We start from the raw sequence: 21370 nt of genomic DNA on the forward strand, positions 1-21370 counted from the left end.
TCAAAGTTATAAAGGTCTATTCAAATTAAGCTAATTTAAAAGTACATGTAATTGCCTATGCATTTGTCAATTCCTAAATTAATAAATCCTGTTTCTCCTGCCATGAGCTGCCTATGATCTGAATTCTAAGAAAGTGTTTTAAGGTTGGTAAACACAAGTTATAAATGTTTGAGGGTCTAAGAAAGTGTTTTAAGGTTGATAAATACAAGTTAGAGAGGTTGCAAGGTCTACAGTGATTTAAGGTATCCTAAAGAGGTAAAAATGCTTAATGGTTCCTCCTGTTGCTATGCTACTGTTATACTGACTGTCCAGAGCTTTGACCTTTATCAATAGAGCTCTGATTTATTAATCTAACTCTAATACAAACACATTCCACTATATCACACACTATCATGGTTCCAAGCTCAAGATTTTAAATCTCCTTTAACTCTCCATAATGTGTAATCATACTAAAGGTTAAGACAAGTGAGCTTTTGTCCCTTCTACTTCACCAAAGGCTTCTGCCTTTTCAGAGCGCACCTTAAAGAACACTTATTCTGTTAAACAAATGTGTATTTCTACTGCCTTTTCTATAATGTTTATCTCAGTGCAGATTACAATTGTGATGCTAACATGTCTAAAGTTTTATCTCCTTTGTAAAACTTAAAAGTAATTCTTGTAAGCTGCAGGAAATCCACCTGAATCCACTTCTCAGGTCAGCTGGGCTCCAGATAAGTACTATTGCCTATCTCAGAGGGTGGGATTCCTCCCCTTCCCTTGACACTTCCTGTTCCTGGCTACTTGATTGCTACATTCCTACACCCAACACCAGCCAACTGGTGAGTCTTCACTTCTCGTTGGAGCAAACACTTCCTATCACTTGCCAACCTACATCCAAATCCTTCATCTAGAACCTTCTTTTCCCTTGGGTAAGATTTTCCCTCTACTGGCACGGTTTCTCTCCCTCCTCTTCACACTACGAAATCCTAGCTAGGTAAATTGTGTCTGCTACTAGCAACTGTGTCCTTGGTCTTGGGCCAATGCTGATGAGCTGTTGTACCATACTACTCTACTGAGGCAAACCCTGCTCTTGGGACGCCCTGACAGGTCACTGACTCCTGCTTGCCCAATGGGAACAGTCCATTCATCTGTTCCTCCAGATTACCCTCTGGGATGTTTTCTGGAGATTTTCTACACCTAGCTCCTGCTTTAAGGGCCTCTAATCTTACACACCTCTGTAACCAAACTTGGCCTCAATTTCCTTAGATGACAGATCAAAGCAAAGCCTTTTTGATTACTGCCAGTGATTGGGTAAATGGAGTTCCTTCAGGTAAATGGAGGCTCCCATGGTCAAGTCTCTCCTTCAGTCTCCATTCCCTCTCCCAAATGTTTTAAATGTGCACCTACAGGAATTTTCTCCATAACTTACTTAACTTTGTCTTCTGCCTATATATATGTTCCAGGATCCTGCCAGACCCAGGTGTTTCCTATATCCACGGCACAATACTGTCAAAGCAGCTACCACAGGTGTTCCAGTCTGACCTCAAAGACTTCCATTAAGCTGGACCTGCACTTTTCCTCCCAGCCATGGATGTTCTCACAGAGCCTAGACAGAATCGAACAGCCTGTTCTTCCTGGACTTGGCCAGTATTTCAGTCTTTTGACCTCTCTACAGGACTCCCAGTATCAGCAGGAAGTAGCCAGAAGAGAATCTCTGCCCATTATTCACTTAAAAAAGGCTGGAATGGTGTGCTTCAGGCCCAGGACAAGCAGCTGCAGGTTCTCCCAGCATTCCTCAGTCCCTACCTGCTGCCTTGTGTAGTTGGCAACTGTCTACTGGCAACCCTCTACCCTGAACTTTCCAGGGCAGGGGCTTCCCCTCTTCCTCTTGACCATGTAATCTGGACATTTTGTTGCTATTATTTTTTTCTCTCTCTTAACCCCTTGCATGGCAACCAAGAGCTGCTTCCAACCAACCTACATTTATATACTTTAACTTGCCTTACATGAGAAGCAGCCCAAGCTCCTCATTTTTTAATTATAGAAAAAGGGGAGGAATGTTAGTATTTAGGCAGCCTGCTTCTGGGTTGCCTAGCAACTTATGATGTCATCATGTGTCACAGGCATGGTTAAGTGGCTCCATATAAGGATCAACTCAACCTGCCACTTTGTTGCTCCTGACCTCTTATTCTCTTGCTTTCCTGCTCTCTTCCCTTTCTCTGTCAGGGCGCCTTCTCCCTTCCCCCATCATGTCTCACTCTCTCCTTCTCTCTCTCCATCTCCATTCAATAAACCTCTTTCACATAAAATCTGTGTGCATCATCATTTCATTGGTCCTAACAAGTATGAGATAGAAAGCAAGAGAGGAAATTTACATTATAGCAACAACACATGCTTCTATTAAAAAAAAAAAAAAGCTAGGCATACTTTCAACATAAAAATGAAGATTTTGATTTTGTGATACATCTAGGCAATAAAGAAAGACTTTGTCCAAATAATAATCATCTAAATAATTAGGGTGAGAATAATGAAATAGAAAATGAATTAAATCAAAAGATCAGGGACTAAAGAGATGGCTCAATGGTTAGGAGCACTGTGATTTTTTTTTTTTTTTTGAAAAAGGTATGAATTTGATTCCCACCACCCATACTGGGCATCTCACAACTATTTTTAACTTGGGTCCCAGGAAATTCAACACCCTCCTCACGACTCTATGCATTCTTATTCTCTATCTCTCTCACATATACAAACACCTCTCTCTCTCTCTCACACACACACACACTAAACTTTGTAAAAGAGTTTTAGTTTTTGTGTGTGTACACCTGCCATCACAGGCCAGAAAAAGGTACTGCCTCCCCCAGTCTGGAGTTTCAAGCAGTTGTGAGTTACCTGACATGGGTGTTGCAAACCGAACTTAAGTCCTCTGGAAAAGCAACCAGCACACTTAACTACTGAGCCATCTTACAGCCCCAAAGAAGATAAATCATTGAAAGACAGATAGATAGATATCATTTTTTTGTAAAGACCAACAAAATTGAGAAACTTTTACTGAGACTAAAAACAAGAAGAAAAACAAAACAAAACAAAAAAAGCAAGACTCAAATGAGCCGACTTCTGACAGAGAATTATAAATGGAGTAGGCACAGGGCTAGAGAGAGAGAGAACTCAAGTGGCAGTGCTACTCAGCACGCAGGCATTAGACCCAAGAGTCAATCCTCAAAAACTCAAGCACATTTCTATCAATTCTCTTCTATATAATATTAGTAACCAGTGCCAAGGTATGTGGGTGAGGAACAGAAAGAAAGGAATTGTTTAGATTATACAATTTTATAGGAAGAAAATCCTAAAATGTTCAGATATAAACAAAACCAAAAATGAATGCAGCCCCACACCAAGATAGGTAAACATTTAAAAAAATCAATTGCAATTTTATGTACCAAAACAATGAGAAAATAACATAAAAAGGAATAGAATATATATGAATTAACCAAAGAAGAGGATGAATGAATACAGACATGCAAGCTGCGTACATCAAAGATTACTGCCAACATTTCTATTTCCACTTGTCTTCCACAGATTTAAGGCAATCTGTCACAAAACCAAAGACTTTTTTTCCCAAAGTAGAAAAAAACTCATCTTAAATGTCACATAGAATCTTAAAGAATCCATAATTGCGATAGTTTGAATAGGAATGGCTCCCAGCCCTGTACCTCAACCTGGGCAGCACAGTAGAGCTGACCCTGGTTGGGGGCTGGCGATGAGCTAGCTGTGGAGAACTGGCCCTGAACCTCACCTTGGCATAATATAGCTCATCCTAATGGTGTGGGCACGGGTGACCCAACCCATGGCTGCCTCTGCCCCTTGCCAGCTGTGGCATTGGGTGAATTAGCCAGGGCAGTGCTAGAGATCTCACTCTTATTAGTGGGTTTGGAAAAGCTCTGCTATCACTCAGACCCAGATCCAGGGCTTTGAGTTAGCCTACCCCAACTATGAACTGCTGGAGCAAATGAAGGGACCAGTTCTACAGATTCAAAGCTACAGGATTCTCCATGACCCAGGACAACAACAGGATATTTTCAAGAAGTTTCGGTGAAGATCCAGTAGCAGATAGGATGGGGCAGCAGAAGCCAAAGGCCTGAAATAGGACCAATGACTCATTACAATGAACATTTCAAGTAAAGAAGCGAGGACAAAAGGGTATACTGTGAGACTCTCTGTGACACAGCAGAGATTATTTTCCTTTTATTTTGGGGGGGGTTGTAAGGGCAGAGGTCAGGTACAAAGGGACAGGGAGATGAGTGAGATTGGGGAACATGATGTGAAATTCATGAAGAATTTAAAAAAGGAAAAAATGGTCCCTGAAGTGATTGTTCTGAAATTTTGGTTTCTTTTAAAAACACAGAAATAGTATAAGAATGTGCTTTCATTTTAATCCCAGCTGTAGGGATAGGGGGCTGCTTTGGACTGTCTGCAGCAGCTGACTATGATTTGCCTCATGCTCTAGTAGAGGCATGGTTTTGCCAGCTGCAGAAAATTTCTGCAATTGTGTGACATTTGGAATTCTGGGAACATTTCAGAGGGTATATAAATGCTAGAGTCCCGATAAGCAGGGTGGGTGGTTGTTGGTTCTTTAGAGGGAAGGTTGTTAGTAGCTGTGGTCAAAGAAGAAATAAAAGAAAAAGAAATAAAGATTTGGAGCCCTCTCTCTTTTCCCCCTCTATCCTTTCTCTCCTATCTAGTGATAGGAACTGAAAGTGGGGGATGGGAGGAATAAAGGGTGGAAAAAAACAAACCACAAAGTAGCAAGGACCAGCTACAGGCCCCAATAGGCTCATATACTTGAATGCTTAGTCACCAAGGAGTGGCAGTATTTGAAGAGATTGGCCTTGTTGGAAAAAGCGGGTCACTAGGGGTGGGCTTCCAGGTTTTAAAAGCCCATGTCAAAAACAGTGGCTCTCTTGACTCTCTGATTGCAGATCTGGATGTAGCTCTCTCAGCAGCTACTCCAGAGACATTGTGTGCTGCCATATTCCCTGCCTGATGATAACAGACTGACCCTCTGAAACTGTAAGCAAGCCCTCAATTGAATGCTTACCTTGGTTATGGTATCTCTTCACAACAAGAAAACAGTGAGTAGGACAATAATCAGAACTATCTAGAAAGAAAACAAAGTTGGAGGCTTGTATAAAATGCACTGCAAAGCTCCAGTAATAAGCCTGTGGCACTGGCAGTCAAAACAAACGAGCAAGCACAGAAAGGAGTGAAGGCAGGAGCATAGAACCCACATAACCTGCTCAGCAGGAAGATGCCAAGTCAATGTCATTATCACCTCACTATGAAGATAAAACAACAGGCGTTAGTGAAGATGTTGAGAAAAAGTTCCTGTATACAACAGATATGCAAGCCTGAAGTGGCACAGTCTAGGTGGATTACAGTACGGCAGTACAGGTACCATACAATCCAACAATTATAGTATATTCTCAGAAGAATCAAAAGCAGAGTCTGAAAGAAGTACTTTGTTCATCCATCCATGTTCAGAAATGTTTGTTCCAATAGTTAAAGAGTAGCAACAAATCTAGAAGTGTAGAAGTAGAACAAACCAAAGTACCAAAAACAAAACAAGGGCACAGATGAACCTCACAAGGAAATATACAAGCATGTTAGGCAAAAACAGAGAAGACAGCAAAAATAACTTTCTACCAAAGTTGGAGTCTCCCATCCCATCTATTAAAAATGGACAAATCAAGAAAGCAGAAAATCAGGAAGGGTGATAAAATGAACACCAGCAAAAGGATATAATGCCTTCTACAGATTACTCCACACAGAACACACAAATCTCTTGCTCAGAGGGAACATTCACCTCTTGGTTTTTTGAGATGAGGTTTCTCTTGCAGCCCTGGCTGTCCTAGAGCTATCTATGTAGACCAGGCTGTTCTCAAACTCATAGGATTCAGTCCTCCTGCCTCTGCTGGGACTAAAGGTATGGGCCACCCTCACTTATATAGTCCTATAAGATAGGATAAACATACTAAAATATGTACACCTAAAGAAGATAAAGAGGTCCAGGGGTAAGATGATCAATCCTCATCTAGAAGGACAAAGGAGATGGACATTGGAAATAGGAGAAAACAAGTAACAGGACAGTAGCCTACCACAGAGAGCACCTGAAGGACTCTACCTAGCAGTGTATCAAAGCAGATGCTGAGACCCATAACCAAACCTTCAGCAGAGTGTAGGGAATCATATGAAGGAAGGAGGAATTAGTATATCCTAGAGGGGACAGGGAGCCCCACAAGGTTGAAATATATCTGAGCACAGGGGTCTTCTATGAGACTGTTTATCCAACCAGGGACCATGCATGGATATAACCTACAACCCCTGCTCAGACATAGCCCATGGTAACTCAGTATCCAAGTGGGTTCCCTAGTAAGGGGGACAGGAATTGTTTCTGACATAAACTCATGAGCTTCTTCTCCCTTCACCCCCGCCCCCCCGAGGGAGGAGCAGACTTGCTAGGCCACAGATAAGGCCATAAACACTCTTATAAATTCAAAAGTAGTGACCAGGGCTGGAAGGTGTGATTCAGTGCCTAGTACTCTAGACCACAGTGCAATTTTACTTATTTATTTGTTTAGCTGTTTTTTGTGATACTGGAAGTTAAACTGGGACCCAATGTAGTCTATATTTTATTTTATATTTTATTTATGTAACCTATATTTTATTTTCTCTGATATTTCACTGCAGTATTTTCTTGTCATTAAAAAAAACTTTTATATGGCTTATATCTAACTTAACAAATAAATATATCATTGGTATAGAAATCAGTAAATGTTTTTAATTTTAAGGAAGTTAAATCTTCATAGTATTCATCCTGAAGATTTTCTGTATAAAATATCAGCCACAATGGCCAGAGTACAAATTAAAACAAAAAGTACAATCATGACATTAAATCTTACAAAGCAACAACTGTGACTTCACTATAGCAGAAATTCAAAACAAGTCAGCAAGCAAAGGACAGACATGGAGTAGCCTAAGAACGTCAGTGTGAGTGGTTATCCTCCATACACAGCACCTACCCTTTGATTCTTAGGTATACTGAGACACTACACTTAGCACTTCTGAGAATCCTCCAAGGGAACTGAAGAAGCTTGAGCCATTCTAGAACAGCTTGTCCTGTTTCTAGAGGGCCCTTCTACTAACTCTTTGGGGCTATTAACATACTGTGCATTTAAACAATCATAGCCATAACATTCAAGTAAGTCTGCCTAACTCAAATGATACAAACCAATTTTGCAAGGCCTGGTAAAAGAAAATACAAGCTTGTTTACAGAAATCTACATTTTTACACCAGATATTCATGAAGTATTTCATCAACTGCATACACTACCCTCTCCATACTGTGGACCAGAGTATCCTAAATGTCAGAAAGCACCCCACCACTGAGATGTAGTCACAGCTCTATCCAACAGCCTCTTATTTTTCCACAATAAAAAAAGGCCTTCAACAGATGTATTTAAAATGGATCAGTGTAGGGGCTAGAGAAATGGCTTAGTGATTATGAGCACTGGCTGTTCTTCCAGAGGACCTGGGTTCGAGTCCCAGCACTGCCCCCACCCCCAGACTCCCAGTTGCCTATAACTCCATTTCCAGAGGATCCAACACACCTCTTTCTGGCCTCTGCAGGCACCAGGCATACTTGTGATTCACAGATACCCACATAGTCAGAACAATCACACATGAAATAGAATTAAAAAATAAAAATAAATTAGTGTATAGTCATGATACTAAGAAGCAACACATTTGAAATGTGGCTTAACTATACATTTTAAAGTTTTGTATGATCTTCACCATGTGTGGCTAGACCTCTGTGTTTGCCTTCCTACTCATGAATCCTTTGCATTTACCTATGGCCTTAAGTTTCACAGGGTCAAACAAATGAATATCAGATACAGAAATGGTACCAAAAAGGTCTTTCTTCTTTTACCCTCTTACAGGAGACCTCTAACTTCCCTATAAAAAGTCAGGGGCTGAAAAGAGGGCACAAAGAACCTGGATTCAGTTCTGAGCACCCACAGAGAGGCTTACAATCATCTATAAACTCCAGTTCAAGAGATCCAGTGACCTCTTCTAACCTCTATGGACATCCAGCACACACACAGACGTATGCAAACAAAACATTCTTACACATAAAATAAACAAATCTGAGCTGGGCCTGGTGGCACATGCCTTTAATCCCAGTATTTGAGAGGCAGAAGCAGAGGCAGAGGCAGTAGTTTGAGTCCAGCCTGGTCTACAAAGTGAGTTCTAGGACAGCTAGGGCTACATAGAAAACATGGTCTCAAAAAAAAAAAAAAAAAAATCTTTAAAAAGGTAGGTATGCTGGAGAGATGGCTCAGTGATTAAGAATACTGGCTGCTCTTCCAGAGGATCTGGTTTAGAGTCCCAGAATCCACAGCCCACAAACATCTATACACTCCAATTCCAAGCAAGGGATTTGATAACCTCTTCTGGCTCCATGGCACACAGGTGAGGCAGAGACAGACATGCAGGTAAAACATTCATTTATCTGTAGCTCCAGTTCCTGGGGATCTAACACCCTCTTCTGGTCTCTGGGGGTACTGTATGCGGTACACAAAAATGCAAGCAAAACACCTGTATATAAAATAAAATGGGGGGGGCAAAGTAAGGAAGAAAACCAGCTAACAGATGAGAAGAGTTCCCAGTAGACTTGGAGACCAATTATTTTGATTATTTTATTGAGATATTTTAAAAAACTAATTCTTGAATACTTTTTTTTAAGCTTTCTGTTTATTAAACAGGCGATTATGGTGTGTCTCAGCATCTTTTTTTTTTTAATTTATGTGCATTGGTGTGAAGGTGTTAGATCCCTTGGAACTGGGGGCATAGACAGTTGTGAGCTGCCATGTGGGTGCTGGGAATTGAACCCAGGTCCTTTGGAAAAGCAGACAGTCCTCTTAACCACTGAGCCATCTCTCCAGTATTCCATCTCCCCGAATACTTTCAATAAGCAAAAAAACGGACATGCTTTAATCTTTTTTCAGGATTAAGTAAAAACTCTATTTAGAAAAACTAGGAAGCGGCAGCACGTTATACACTCACCCAGAGAAAAGGAAGGTATAAGGCACAAACCCCAAACAGCCTTGCTTTGACGACATACCTGAAAATGCTTTGAAAACATTTTGCTAATAAAGACATTGTTACATATTCAAATGAGGTGATACCAAGTCTAACAAAACCCAAGCATGGGTATGGGTAGCTTCTGAAGTTCATTCAGCTTATTAAAACTGAACTTAAACCTTATTCTTTTTAATGTGTGCTTTAATCTACCACCTGTGCCTTTCCCCAACAAAAACACAGGGAATTCCATTTACTGGCCACACATACAATACCAAAGAGTGAATTCAGCAAACCAACCCCTTTAAATAAATGTGTTAAACAAATGAACAAATATATAGTTGGGGAGAATTATATTTTTGATTAATCATTGCCAACTTGGAACATAGCAACTAATGTAACAAAATCTCAGCATTATGTTGAGCCAACAACGAAAGTGCAAAGCAGTTCAAGAGGCAAAGCAGCCTAAGGCATAAGGAGTGAATTAGCTGGAGATGGTGCACACCTATAATTCTAGCACTAGGGATGAAGAGGCAGGAGGATCGCTGCATGTTCAATGGTAGCCTGGTCTAGATAGGATTTTAGGCTAATTACTATAATTTTATCTTCAAAGTCTAAAATATTAAGTATATACAAGGGGTTTTCTGAGGAAAACCGCAAAATCAGACCATATTCTAGACATTCACTGCTTTTCCTAAGTGGGCTTTTTGCAGGCTCAGTTTTGAGAACTCTCTTCTCTGCCCTCCAGTTGTATTTCCATAGCTTCAGGTAATAGGATTTCTCTGCATTGCACACTGGGCTTTTCATATTTTGACAAGGCCCTAGTTTTCAAACAAGGATTCAAGCTATTTTCAATTCATTATATTAAGGCAAGAGTCAGACCACGGTTAGGAAAATGGACTTTTGTTAAGTATCCTTGAGTTCAACCTATTAGCAATATCACCTGAAAACTCTTTAATTCTAGCAACTAAATCGTGATTTTTTGTTTCCTTACACACTGTAAAGGCTCAACATTACAAGAACTTTCAAGACTATAGCTAAAACACTTGTCTTCAGCCCATCCAATCAAGGGCAGATGCTGCTCTGCACATGGCTCAGCATACCCGTCCCTGTCTTGTTGAAATAATTGCTCCTGTCAGCGCTCAGCAGTGAATGACTTCCAGGCCCTCCCTGCCCTGGCTTACCTTACTGTGTGTGAAGGGGGGTGCTGTATACAAGGTGGGGTGGATGAGCGGTCGAGGTAAGTGTGGAACAGTGTGCAACGGCACATGTCCGTGGATGTGAGGGTACAAGTGCAGCGCGGGATGTGTTGGTTTCTCTGGGCTCAGGAACTGATGGCCAGGAGGCAGGGCTCCAGCAGTCATTGCTGATGTTGGCAGCCCAGAAGCTTCTTGTTTGCAAACGTGGCATTCACAAGTGTTCGGAGTTTGTTCTGCCTAAAAGGACAGGAAAAAGAAGTACTTGGTTAGCAGGGTGGTGATGGCACACGCCTTTAAACCTGGCAGAGGTAGGTAGGTCTCTGAGTTCCAGCCTGGTCTACAGAGTTCCAGGACAGACAGTCAAGGCTACACAGAGAAACCCTATCTCAAAAAGCCAAAGGGGGGGGGAGCGTTCTTGTTTACTGTAGAACAAAGAATGGCATGAAATAAGCTGAAGTCAGTTAGATACTACAGAGCAAACACAAAAATAAAAGGCTCAGCCTGGGCTAGCCAGAGCCCTTACAGGGGAGGATACAGATGCCAGAGCTGGTAATGAGCAATGCTGCAGAGAGGAGAGCTGAGACCCATTTTCAAGATAGGTATTTATAGAGGCAGCAGCCACTGATCAGGGACCCAAGTGAGCAGGAACAAGGGACCCCATAAAGATATTAAGAGAACAGGATCACTGAGTAGATACTCCTCTGCTGGCTCCTACTGTTCAATCAACAGCTGTAATGAAATTTGCACCATGATGGATAGACAAGCTGCTAGCTCTTTACCAAAGCAAATGTGAAACTGAACACAGATGATAAAGATAACACTTCATGCTCTGGAATTCAGTCAAAGCTGAACACTAGGACACCTTTAAGATAGCCAGAACTTCAAGAAAGAATAGGAAGAATATGGAGTTCCTACCAGGGCCTTTTCTTGTCCTAGCTCTAGTGCTCTAGTGCAGCTCTAGTCCTAGCATCATGCAGACCAGGGACATAGGAGTGAAAAAGCCCTGCTACCAAGGAGAGCAGCTCAGTGTCAAGAAAAGCTGAGCCAAAAGAAGTAAATGTTAGCTCTCAAACCTGGGACAAACAGCTGAGGTGCCTATTTAACACATCAAAGCAGACCTGGCTGCCAGGTTCCCTGAACATTCCTTAGTCTCTATCTGTTAAAGGGTATAAAAGAAATATCATGCCCCCTACCCTAAACTCCAGCCCAGGGGCTAGGCTGCTTTTCCTCCATTTGCCCTTTGCTATAAAATCTAGCCATTTTTTGGTTACATGGCCATTTTAGCTCCGCTCCTCGGCTCTCCCTCTCTCTGTTCTCCACACATTATGCAACTCAGGGTCATGTTCACTTTCGAGTCTCTCAGATGTCCCTGCCTCTAGTTATGCTCTCCTTCATATAATAAGCCTCTCCCCCCATACCTAGGAGTAGTCATGTCCTTCCTTTTTATTTCTTCTTATTTTTTATTTTTTTAATCCAGTAGACTCAGTGAGAATAGACAGGGAAGTGAATGAAACAGAAGCACATTTGAGAGACTCTGGAAATGAGAAACCTGTGCAATGCTCCATAAGCTATCCATAGCTCAGTGGTTGACTAAGGGGGACAGGGTGTACACAGACATGACCTCATAGCACAAAGAAAGAAACCACCAGAGTTCACTGGAGTACAAGCTAAGCAAGGAAAATGTTCCCCAGTCAACCCAAGAACCTTCAGAGATATAACTACAAAAAAGAAAAACCAACCCTCCCCCCAAAAAAAACTAGCAACCCTAAGGAGAAACTTAGAATGCAAAGTTGCTCTATTATCTAAACCATTCAATTTTCAACAACAAAAACAACAACAAAAACATCAGATATGAGAAAAGGACAGTCACTAAACAGTGGTTCTTTGCCCACATATCAGATTAGCACACAAAGGTATCTAAGCAGGAATTACAATTTATTCAGAGAATTAAGGAGAATGTTAAAAAAAACAAATATCCAATATAAAGAGAAAGAAAAAATATAAATACATAAATTCTAAAACAGATGGAAGATGACAGAAAAGAATTTGTCAACCCTAGTAAGCCATAGACTACCTGGGAGAATTTAAAGGACAAACAACAACAACAAAAACAATATCAAAATACATCTCTCAGTTAACTGATAGCATGCTTCAATTCTAACCTCCACGAAAATGGCATTAGGGGGTGGGACCCTTTGGTGGCTCTCCCTCATGAGTATCTCCATTCTTTCACCCCTGTAAGGCTATTGAAAGATGGCTACTTATAAAAAAGCTCACTAGTGGTTTGAATGAGAATAGGGCCCATAGACTCATATATTTGAATGTTTGGTCTCCAACTGGTAGAACGGTTTAGAAAGAACTAGGAGGTGTGGCCTTGACGGAGGAGGTGTGTCACTGGGTGTGGGCTTTGAGGTTTCCAAAGTACAAGCCATTCCCAGCTAGCTCTCTTCCTCTTCTTTCTCATGCTTAGAATCTGGATGCCAGCTCTCCACTCCTGTTCCAGCACTGTGCCTGCCTGCCTGCCTGCCAGCTACGGACTCACCCTTTGTACTACAAGCTCCAAATAAACTCTTTCTTCTACAACCTGTCTTGGTCATAGTTTCTTATTACATCAGAAGAAAAGTAACTAAGACACACTTCTACCATATTGGGTGTCTGTATTTCAAACTTATCATAAAGCAACAGTCAAGTAAGCTATGGGATAGAGACCAAGGAACAGAATGGAATGTAGGTCTGAGTTGTTAACATGGGAAAATATGATCTTTCAAAAAAATGGTTCTGAGTCTAACCTTATACCATAAAAAATATTGAGTCAAATGGACCACAGCATCAGTCAGAGGTAAAGTCATAAATCTAGAACAGCTTTGATAATAAATGAATGAATGAATGGATGGATAAATAAATAAATAAATAAGAAAGGCTGAAGTGCATTAAAATGAAAGCCTTGTACTTTAGAAAAAATAAAAAATAAAAATACCATAAGAGTACTAGCACTAAAAAGTGTAAGGAACTGGCTTAGACCCCAGCATCTAGTGTAGACAAACAACTCATTTCAGTAAGACACTCCACAGACCTGAGAAAATAGTGCAAACTAAGACTTGCATCTAACACATAAAGAATTCTTGTAACACAGTAACCAAACAGAAAGGAAACAGCCCTTAAGTACATAAAAGGCAACCAGAGAGGGTTACCACTTCTCATGTATTAATATCAACAAAACTACCATTCTACTCACTGGCACACACCTCAGCACTTAGGAGGCAGAGAGGCAGGTGGATCTCTTTGAGTTCAAGACCAGCCTAGTCTACAAAAAGAATTCTAAGTCAGGCAGGGATACACAGAGAAAGCCTGTCTCAAAACACAACAGAGCACCAAACAAAAACAAAAACAACAATTAAAACAGACATACACACACACACACACATACACACAAAACTTCAAAACTATGTTGTGACTCTTTTGGGGGTCTGGGTGACCATTCTGACCCAGTATTCATTGCCAGATCAATTCTATGGACACAACTGCTTTTGAACAGAATGTCAGCTATACAAGGCATGTCACTAAGCAGTTAATAATGGTCAAAAGGGAGAAACAATGCAAATGCTGGATAACAGGACTTTAAAAAACACATACACCTGCAGAGAAGGAGAAGAGAATGACGTCAGTAGGATCAGTGTGCTCTCATAGAAGTCTGAGGCCTTAGGTTCAACCCATAGTACTACAGAGGGTGAGAAAAGCAAGGACAGAGCTAAATGGAAATACAGGTAGGGAGATTGCCAACCAGAAGGCCTAGAATTTAAGCCCAAACACTTCAATGAATGAATGAATAAAGTTAAAGAATTTCTCAGACTATAATCAAGATTTTAAATTATTTATAGCCAGGTGTGATGTCACACACCTGTACACCCAGCATTTAGGCAGTAAAGGCAATATGATCAGGAGTTTAAGGCCAGTCTTAGCTACATGGTACTTTGTCTTAACAAAACCTAAAACAAACTAAAAAACAACAATCATAAAAACAAAAAACCAAACTTATAAAAAACGGGACCTAAAGAAATAACTCATCAGTTAAAAGCATGTACTGCTCTTACAGAGGACCTGATTTCACTTCCTAACACCCATATCCAGGCTCATAACGGCCTCTAACTCCAGCTCCATGGGATCAGACACTGCTGGCCTTCCTGCTCACCTGTATGTATACATGTAACACACAAATACATGTTATTAAAAATAATAAAAAATAACTTTTAGAATTAGTTAAAAAAATGAAGAGAATATAGAAGCATATATTCTCTTCAGTGAAATACTGTTAAGTGAAAAGCACTGTAGACATTCTTTTAAGACAGGAGAGAATAAGTGTTTTCATTTGCATATAATGCAACTGCTCATCTAGTGGGCATAGGGGCTGAAGGTGCACAGATGATGGGAGACAGTTAAGGGAGTAGATGATGGTAAGATTTTCCAATTTATTCCTTTTGATATCACCTTTATTATTTTAATCACATACTTATATTATCTATTATAATAATCAATTAGTCAACTACCTGACCTTCATTTCTTCTCCCTTTCATTTAAAAATTGCCTGGTGAACAAATAAACTCTGAGGCGGGGGTGTGTGGAATATATACCTATGCTCCCAGCACTTGAAAACTTTTAGGTAGGAGGACATGAGTTAAAGGCCAACCGACAGTGAGAATTGTCTCCAATACAAACAATGAAAGCCCAGTCTTACTTCTACAGAAAAAAACTCAAAAAGAAAGCAAAAAACATTTATCCCAGCAAGCACAGGGGGTTATAAGACTAATGATAACTAAAAAAAGGGAAAAAAAATTAAAATGAGTTGTATATTTTATAAGTATGTTTGTTTCTCTATAGTTCTAATCTTCAGAAACTGCTGAAACTGGCATAATTTGTTTCTATTTAAACAAAATATACACAAAGGAAGAGACCTCTGGGAAAATAGGAAACAGAAGATCCTACCTGCTGAGCTGGATACGATGGAGGTGGAGTGTCCACTTTATTCTCCTCTGTCCTGGGGTTACCATTTTCTATGGCCCCATCTTCTTTGGGAGCTCCTGGGGGCTCACCACTACTCTCACCGTCAGCATCTTCATCATCAGCTTCTGAAGAACTACGGCTGGTGCTGCTTACCTGAGGGGACTTAAAAGGCAGCATTCTGTAGCTTTAGTTTTCAAAACAGTAACATGAATGAAGTGTAAAAACCACCACATCCTGCATTTACTGACACCCATACCTCCTCATAAAAAAGCTACGCCCATACCTCATCTTTCAGGGCCATGTTTTCCCCACCACCATTCAGTTCGCTGTGGATTCCATTCATGTTGGCCACCACATTGGTATCGTCGTAGTTAGTCAACGGATAAATGTCAGCAAACTTAGCTGACAATGGTGCGACGTCTTCATCATCACTACAACTGAGGCAAGCAGAGACGGTCACCATGAGGCCCTTCGTTTGGGGAGGACAGTGAGGAGCACCCCCCACTGAACACGACATCTCCTCTAAGGTCATGGATCTGTTCACGTAGAGTGTTCAGTGTCACTCACACTACTTAACACCTCTTAGTCACCTGAACACAAAAAAAAGCCTGGATGAGTAACATCTGTGACACGGAGAAGGATGGGAAAGAATGTTCCACAGTAGAAATGCTGAGGAGATCACAAAAACTTAAGACCAATTGGTATTACAATTTTATTTGGCCTGAGAAGTCCTGGAGTAAAAATACTATCCCCAAGAAGACATAATTTTTATTAAACTGTTAAAGTATAGGAAGTAACTTCAAGTCTTTAGTTTTTTATTTTACAGTCCAAATTGTCAGAAAATATCCACCTGACTAAACTCCAAGTATAGTTATATAACAACACGCTAATTATGCTAGTTCCACTAAAGTCAGTTATGACAATCAACTTCATCAATGTAGTGAGAAAATGACCAGTTCAATAAAAAAATAAAAACCCAAACTTCTGATTTAAACTGTGTCGGCCACTTTAAAATGTGACTTCCTAAGGCATGAGAAGAGCTTTCTCATATATGAGATAAGAAATGACCAGACAAGCCCATTCCAGTATTGGCTAAAACTTGCACCAATCTGTTCTCTATCTTGGCATAAGGTAAAAATCCTAAGTACCAGTGGTCTGCCTCCTAAGAAAAGGCTCAGGATTACCAAGCTCATAGTACAGATTTTTGTTTTGTTTTTTGAGGGTTTTTTTGTTTGTTTGTTTTGAAATTGGATCTTTCTACATAGCCCTGGCTGTCCTGGAACTCACTATATAGACCAGGCATTGAACTCACAGGAAATCCACCTGCCTCTGCCTCTTGAGTCCTTTCCATTTTCAAAATGAGGAACCTAACACACTGTACCAAAACCTGGAGAAATAGAAGAAAAAAGCACCCACCAGCAAGGGTGTGTGTGTTGGCCAATACAGTATTCCTGTAGTAACAATCAATGGGGAAACTGACTCTGAAATGAAGTGCTCAACTTGGCCCCAGCACCCACGACAACTGGAGGCTTCACCACCCCAGACTTAGCTGCAACGACTAAAATGATGCTGCTGTTTCATTAGTTTAGAAAACAGCACCAGAAATGAAAAATGCAAGCGAAGAGTCACACAGATAATTAAGTCACATAGGTTGATATTTGGAAGACATTAATCACAAGTTGTTGGGGCCTAGTGTATTGGGGTACATGAGCTGCCCACACCAACAGTGGGCAGTTCTAGCCCAGGCAAAAGGCTATTTCTATACCCCATGTTCCACTAGTGGTAACACATCAGAGCCCACAATTGATATTGGCAGCTATAACAATAAGTAGAACAGTTTGATACATTTGCAAGCACCTAATTTCAATTTTCTTTCTTCCTTTCTCTTTTTCATTCTTTTAATTTTTGAGACAGGGTTCCTGGATTCACTTTGTAGACCAGGCTAGCCTCAAACTCAGAGATCCACTTGCCTTTTCCTCCCAATAAAAGTGTGAACCACCGCGCCCAGCTCTTAAATTTCAATAGATTCACCTGGCTTGTAAACTTTCATTGCCTCAGTTAAAAGTTGTATAACAGCCAGCAGAGAAATCCTCAAAATGCTTAAGGCTTGAGAGTATAAGCAGCAAAACTTTGCTCAATTAAGAGTCAAAACATGGGGGCTGGAGAGATGGCTCAGAGGCTGCTTTTCCAAAGGTCCTGAGTTCAATTCCCAGCAATCACATGGTGGCTCACAATCATCTATAATGAGACTTGGTGCCCTTCTGGCAAGCAGTTGACAGAACACTGTATATACAAAAAGTAATAAATAAATCTTAAAAAAAAAAAAGTCAAACATGATCTTTAGCCCAGGTCTTTAGAATTATTATGTGCTCACAGAACATGGATGAATCCCTGAGTTCTGTCCCTAGCACTACAAAAATTGAGACCTGAAAGACAGGAAAAACTTTGAAGGAGGAAAAAATGAGCACCACCACAACAAATCCAAATGAAGTATGTGATGAGCATCTCCATCAGCTGGAACAACCTGAGGATCATGTGCAGCCAGATAGTCAGCAATCCCTCAACATAAGCACCTCTGCAGGGCTAGTGATAGCTGCATGCTCAACTTATTTCACTTAAGAAACCACAGATGCAATGGCACACGCCTGTAATCCCAGCACTCAAGGAGGCAGAAGTAGGTAGACCTCTGTGAGTTCCAGGCCAGCCAGGTCTACAAATTGAGTCCAGGACAGCCAAGATAAACCCTCCTTGAAAAACCAAAAGAGAAAGAAAGAAACCACAGACAGCCCAGTAGTCCAGTATGGTGGCACTTGCCCTTTAATTCCAGCACTCAGGAAGCAGAGGCAGGTGGATCTGTAGTTGAGGCTAGTCTGGTCTACAGAGTGAATTCCACGACAGTCAGGATTACTTAGAAAAACCCCCGTCTTGAAAAAAACAACCAGCAGGGTGCAATGGTGCACACCTGCAATCCTAGTACTCTGTGAGGCCGAGGCCAGCCTGTCTAACACCAAGTCCATGACAGCCTGGCTACACAGAGAACCCAAGAAAGAAAGAAAGAAAGAAAGAAAGAAAGAAAGAAAGAAAGAAAGAAAGAAAGAAAGAAAGAAAGAGAGAGAGAGAGAGAGAGAGAGAGAGAAAGAAAGAGAGAGAGAGAGAAAGAAAGAGAGAGAGAGAAGAAAGAGAGAGAGAAAGAAAGAGAGAGAGAAAGAAAGAGAGAGAGAAAGAAAGAGAGAGAAAGAAAGAGAGAGAAAAGAGAGAGAAAGAGAGAGAGAGAGAAAGAGAGAGAGAAAGAAAGAAAGAGAGAAAGAAAGAGAGAGAAGAAAGAGAGAAAGAAAGAGAGAAAGAAAGAAAGAAAGAAAGAAAGAAAGAAAGAAAGAAAGAAAGAAAGAAGAAGAGAAAAAAACAACCCAACGACCAATGGGGGAGAAAGAGGGAGGGAAGGATGAAGAGAGGAAGAGAGGGAGGGAGAGGAAGAAGACAAAGAAGCAGCAGCAACAGCAGCAAGCAGCAGCTATACATCCATGTGCAAATTAGCTTATGAAGCCTCTGCAAATGACAGGGTCATAACTGAGTTTACAGCCCCTTTGCTAATATGAAATGCATGTCTTTATAATATGGAAATACAGAAAACACAAACTTTCAATCGCTTGCTAAAGTGATCTTCTAAATTCTTAGCAAGACATGGGACAAGCATGAGCACTGGCTGACAATGAAGAAGATGAACAGCCACTGACCACCTCAGCAGAATGAATATATGAGATCAGAACTGTGAAGACATTTCCCTGCATACCAACTGGCAATTATAAATTTACCACATAGGTAATAAAACAGTATCAGTTTGGGTTTAGTGATTTCATGTTTTAACAGGTGCTTAACACACTGAAAGGTCTTTATTTTTTTAAGCACTGTAATAATGGTGATCATATTTCCATAGACTGATGTCTGTATTTCTCATTACTGGATAAATTTCTGAAACTATTATAAAATCGTAACTTACAAAGTTGGTGCAGAGCCATTGTCTGTGAGGATGAGTCTGGGATGTTGCTGAATTGTGATGGGAGAGCTGGAACCTGACCCTGAGCTTGCTGATGACACACTAGGTGGGCGCATCTCAGACAGATAGTCGGGAGCAGAATCCACTTGGAGTGGTAGCTGGTGAATGTGGATGTCATCAGTGACGGGGGGGTCCATGATACCACAAGTGAGGATGTGTGAGAGGCTGCAGTCATCACAAGCACATCTGATTGGGAATTAAGGACAGTTACCAAGAAAGCCAACTGTGAAGGTTGGGTTCAAACCTCTGCTTGTTTCAGTGCAGGCTGAAGGCCAGTACACCCACAAAGCCCAGCTCACCTTCGCCTGTAGTTGCAGTTGGGGCAGTCCGGCATGTTCAACCGAGATGACAACATATGCCTCCTGGTATCTGTGAAGTTGTTCTCGCCAGTAACCACTTTCTTATTAGTTAACTAGAGGAAATTTATCAAACAATGGCTTACATTTGTAAGACACGTCCCCCATTTCATGGACCACATTTCAACTAGTAGCAGTAATTATGCTTATTTACAAGCCAAGCCTTTTTGTTTTCTGTTTTTTTTGAGACAGGGTTTCTTTGCGTAGCTTTGGCTGTCTTGGAACTCCCTTTGCAACCCATAAACCAAAACAGGGCAAAAGCCCTGGAATCCACAGGCATGTGGAGAAGACTGAACCTGACAGCTGCTTAGGAAGTAGCACCCAAACTCAACTGACAAGCAGTCATCTGGATTTCAAAGAGGAAGGGTGTATGAGAACCCAACTGGGCCTATAAGCACATTCAGGCAAAAGGGCCTCTGTCTCCTTCCATTGGTGGGAGCTCAACTTCAATCTGACACAAATGACTAGCACAAAAGGGGAAGAGGGAGTTGAGGGAATATGGGTCCTTGTACCATTTCTCACAATTCCCAGGGAGATTATTCTTTTCAAACAAGTACACAGAAGACCAAGAAATAGGTAAATGCAATTGTTTATCTGAAAGTTAAAAATCACTATGTCTAATGACTTTTATACTGGCAGGAAATGTCAATGGTCTTCATTGGTATCCTGTAATACAGAGCATGTCAAGATACTAAGGTGCTACTTGTTTTGTGCAGCAATTTACAAGTCTCTCCTGTCAACCTTACCTGTTCTTCAATTAATCTCCTTTGCTTAAAAATCTCCCAGTCTTCGGTTAACATGCGCTGTTTGGTTTTCATTGTCATCTAGAAAGGAGATATGAAAATACACACACATACACACACCTTAGAAAGAACTATACAGAACACTCTCAAAGATTTTTTAAAGGATAAAAGAAAAATTCAAAAAAATTTACCTATATGCAAAACAGGAGTGCAATAGAAAAGAATGAGTCACCAGCTATAGCACTTCAGCTTCTTACTTGGCACTCAGAATATTATCACAAGTACTTTTTTTCACAGAACACCTCAGGAGCTCCACACCTCGAAGAGCAGGGTACACTCTGTGCAGAAGGAAGTAAATGCTTGCTCTCCTGAACTTGACAGGCCACAAGCCTGGTTAGGGACTCCTGGAGGTGGTCTGCTCCATGCATGTGCATGACCTTCCTAGTCCTGAGAACACTAGCCCTATTACCCTTCATCTATGTGTAATTTCAACAATAACAACAAATAAACTAAAAATTTTAAAAATGAAGTATAAAACACTGCAACTTGAAAAGCAGAAGAAAACCTGAAACAGACCAATGAAGGAAACCTCAAATGTCTGCCAATTCACTTTAGCACATCCCATTCCAAGAACTAAGGCACACATCCATCTCCCTCAAGTCTGTATCAGCTTCTCTGTCAGAACTCAGACTGCAGTGGGACTGTGGGGCTCAAAGCAGACACGAGCTGCTGTTGTATGTGCACTGTTACAAGCTGTCCCTATAGCGAGTTTACTATCCCTCTATAGAAAGTTCTCAGTGTGGCACATGCTTGATGCTGCACATGCTTGGCTGAAGGATAGAGTACTTTTATCAAACTGGATCCCTTCTACCATTGTCCAGTAGTGTGTGGAAGGCAAACCTAGAT

The 21370-nt window shown here is 40.9% G+C and overlaps 1 protein-coding gene across 3 annotated transcripts in view; it reads right to left on the reverse strand.

The window, feature by feature from the left end:
- Positions 1-21370, reverse strand: part of Fam193a (family with sequence similarity 193 member A) — a 114145-nt gene that overhangs the window by 29178 nt on the left and 63597 nt on the right. For all 3 annotated transcript variants that reach the window (XM_021643671.2, XM_021643672.2, XM_060365488.1), the window contains 6 exons: positions 20468-20545; positions 19665-19777; positions 19309-19551; positions 15595-15748; positions 15294-15473; positions 10299-10550 (listed from right to left, as the gene is read on the reverse strand). In XM_021643671.2, coding sequence (XP_021499346.1) covers positions 10299-10550; positions 15294-15473; positions 15595-15748; positions 19309-19551; positions 19665-19777; positions 20468-20545 — 1020 coding nt within the window. The remainder of the gene's footprint in view (positions 1-10298; positions 10551-15293; positions 15474-15594; positions 15749-19308; positions 19552-19664; positions 19778-20467; positions 20546-21370) is intronic.

The sequence above is a fragment of the Meriones unguiculatus genome, chromosome 12 (assembly GCF_030254825.1).
Source record: "Meriones unguiculatus strain TT.TT164.6M chromosome 12, Bangor_MerUng_6.1, whole genome shotgun sequence".
Lineage (NCBI taxonomy): Eukaryota > Metazoa > Chordata > Mammalia > Rodentia > Muridae > Meriones > Meriones unguiculatus.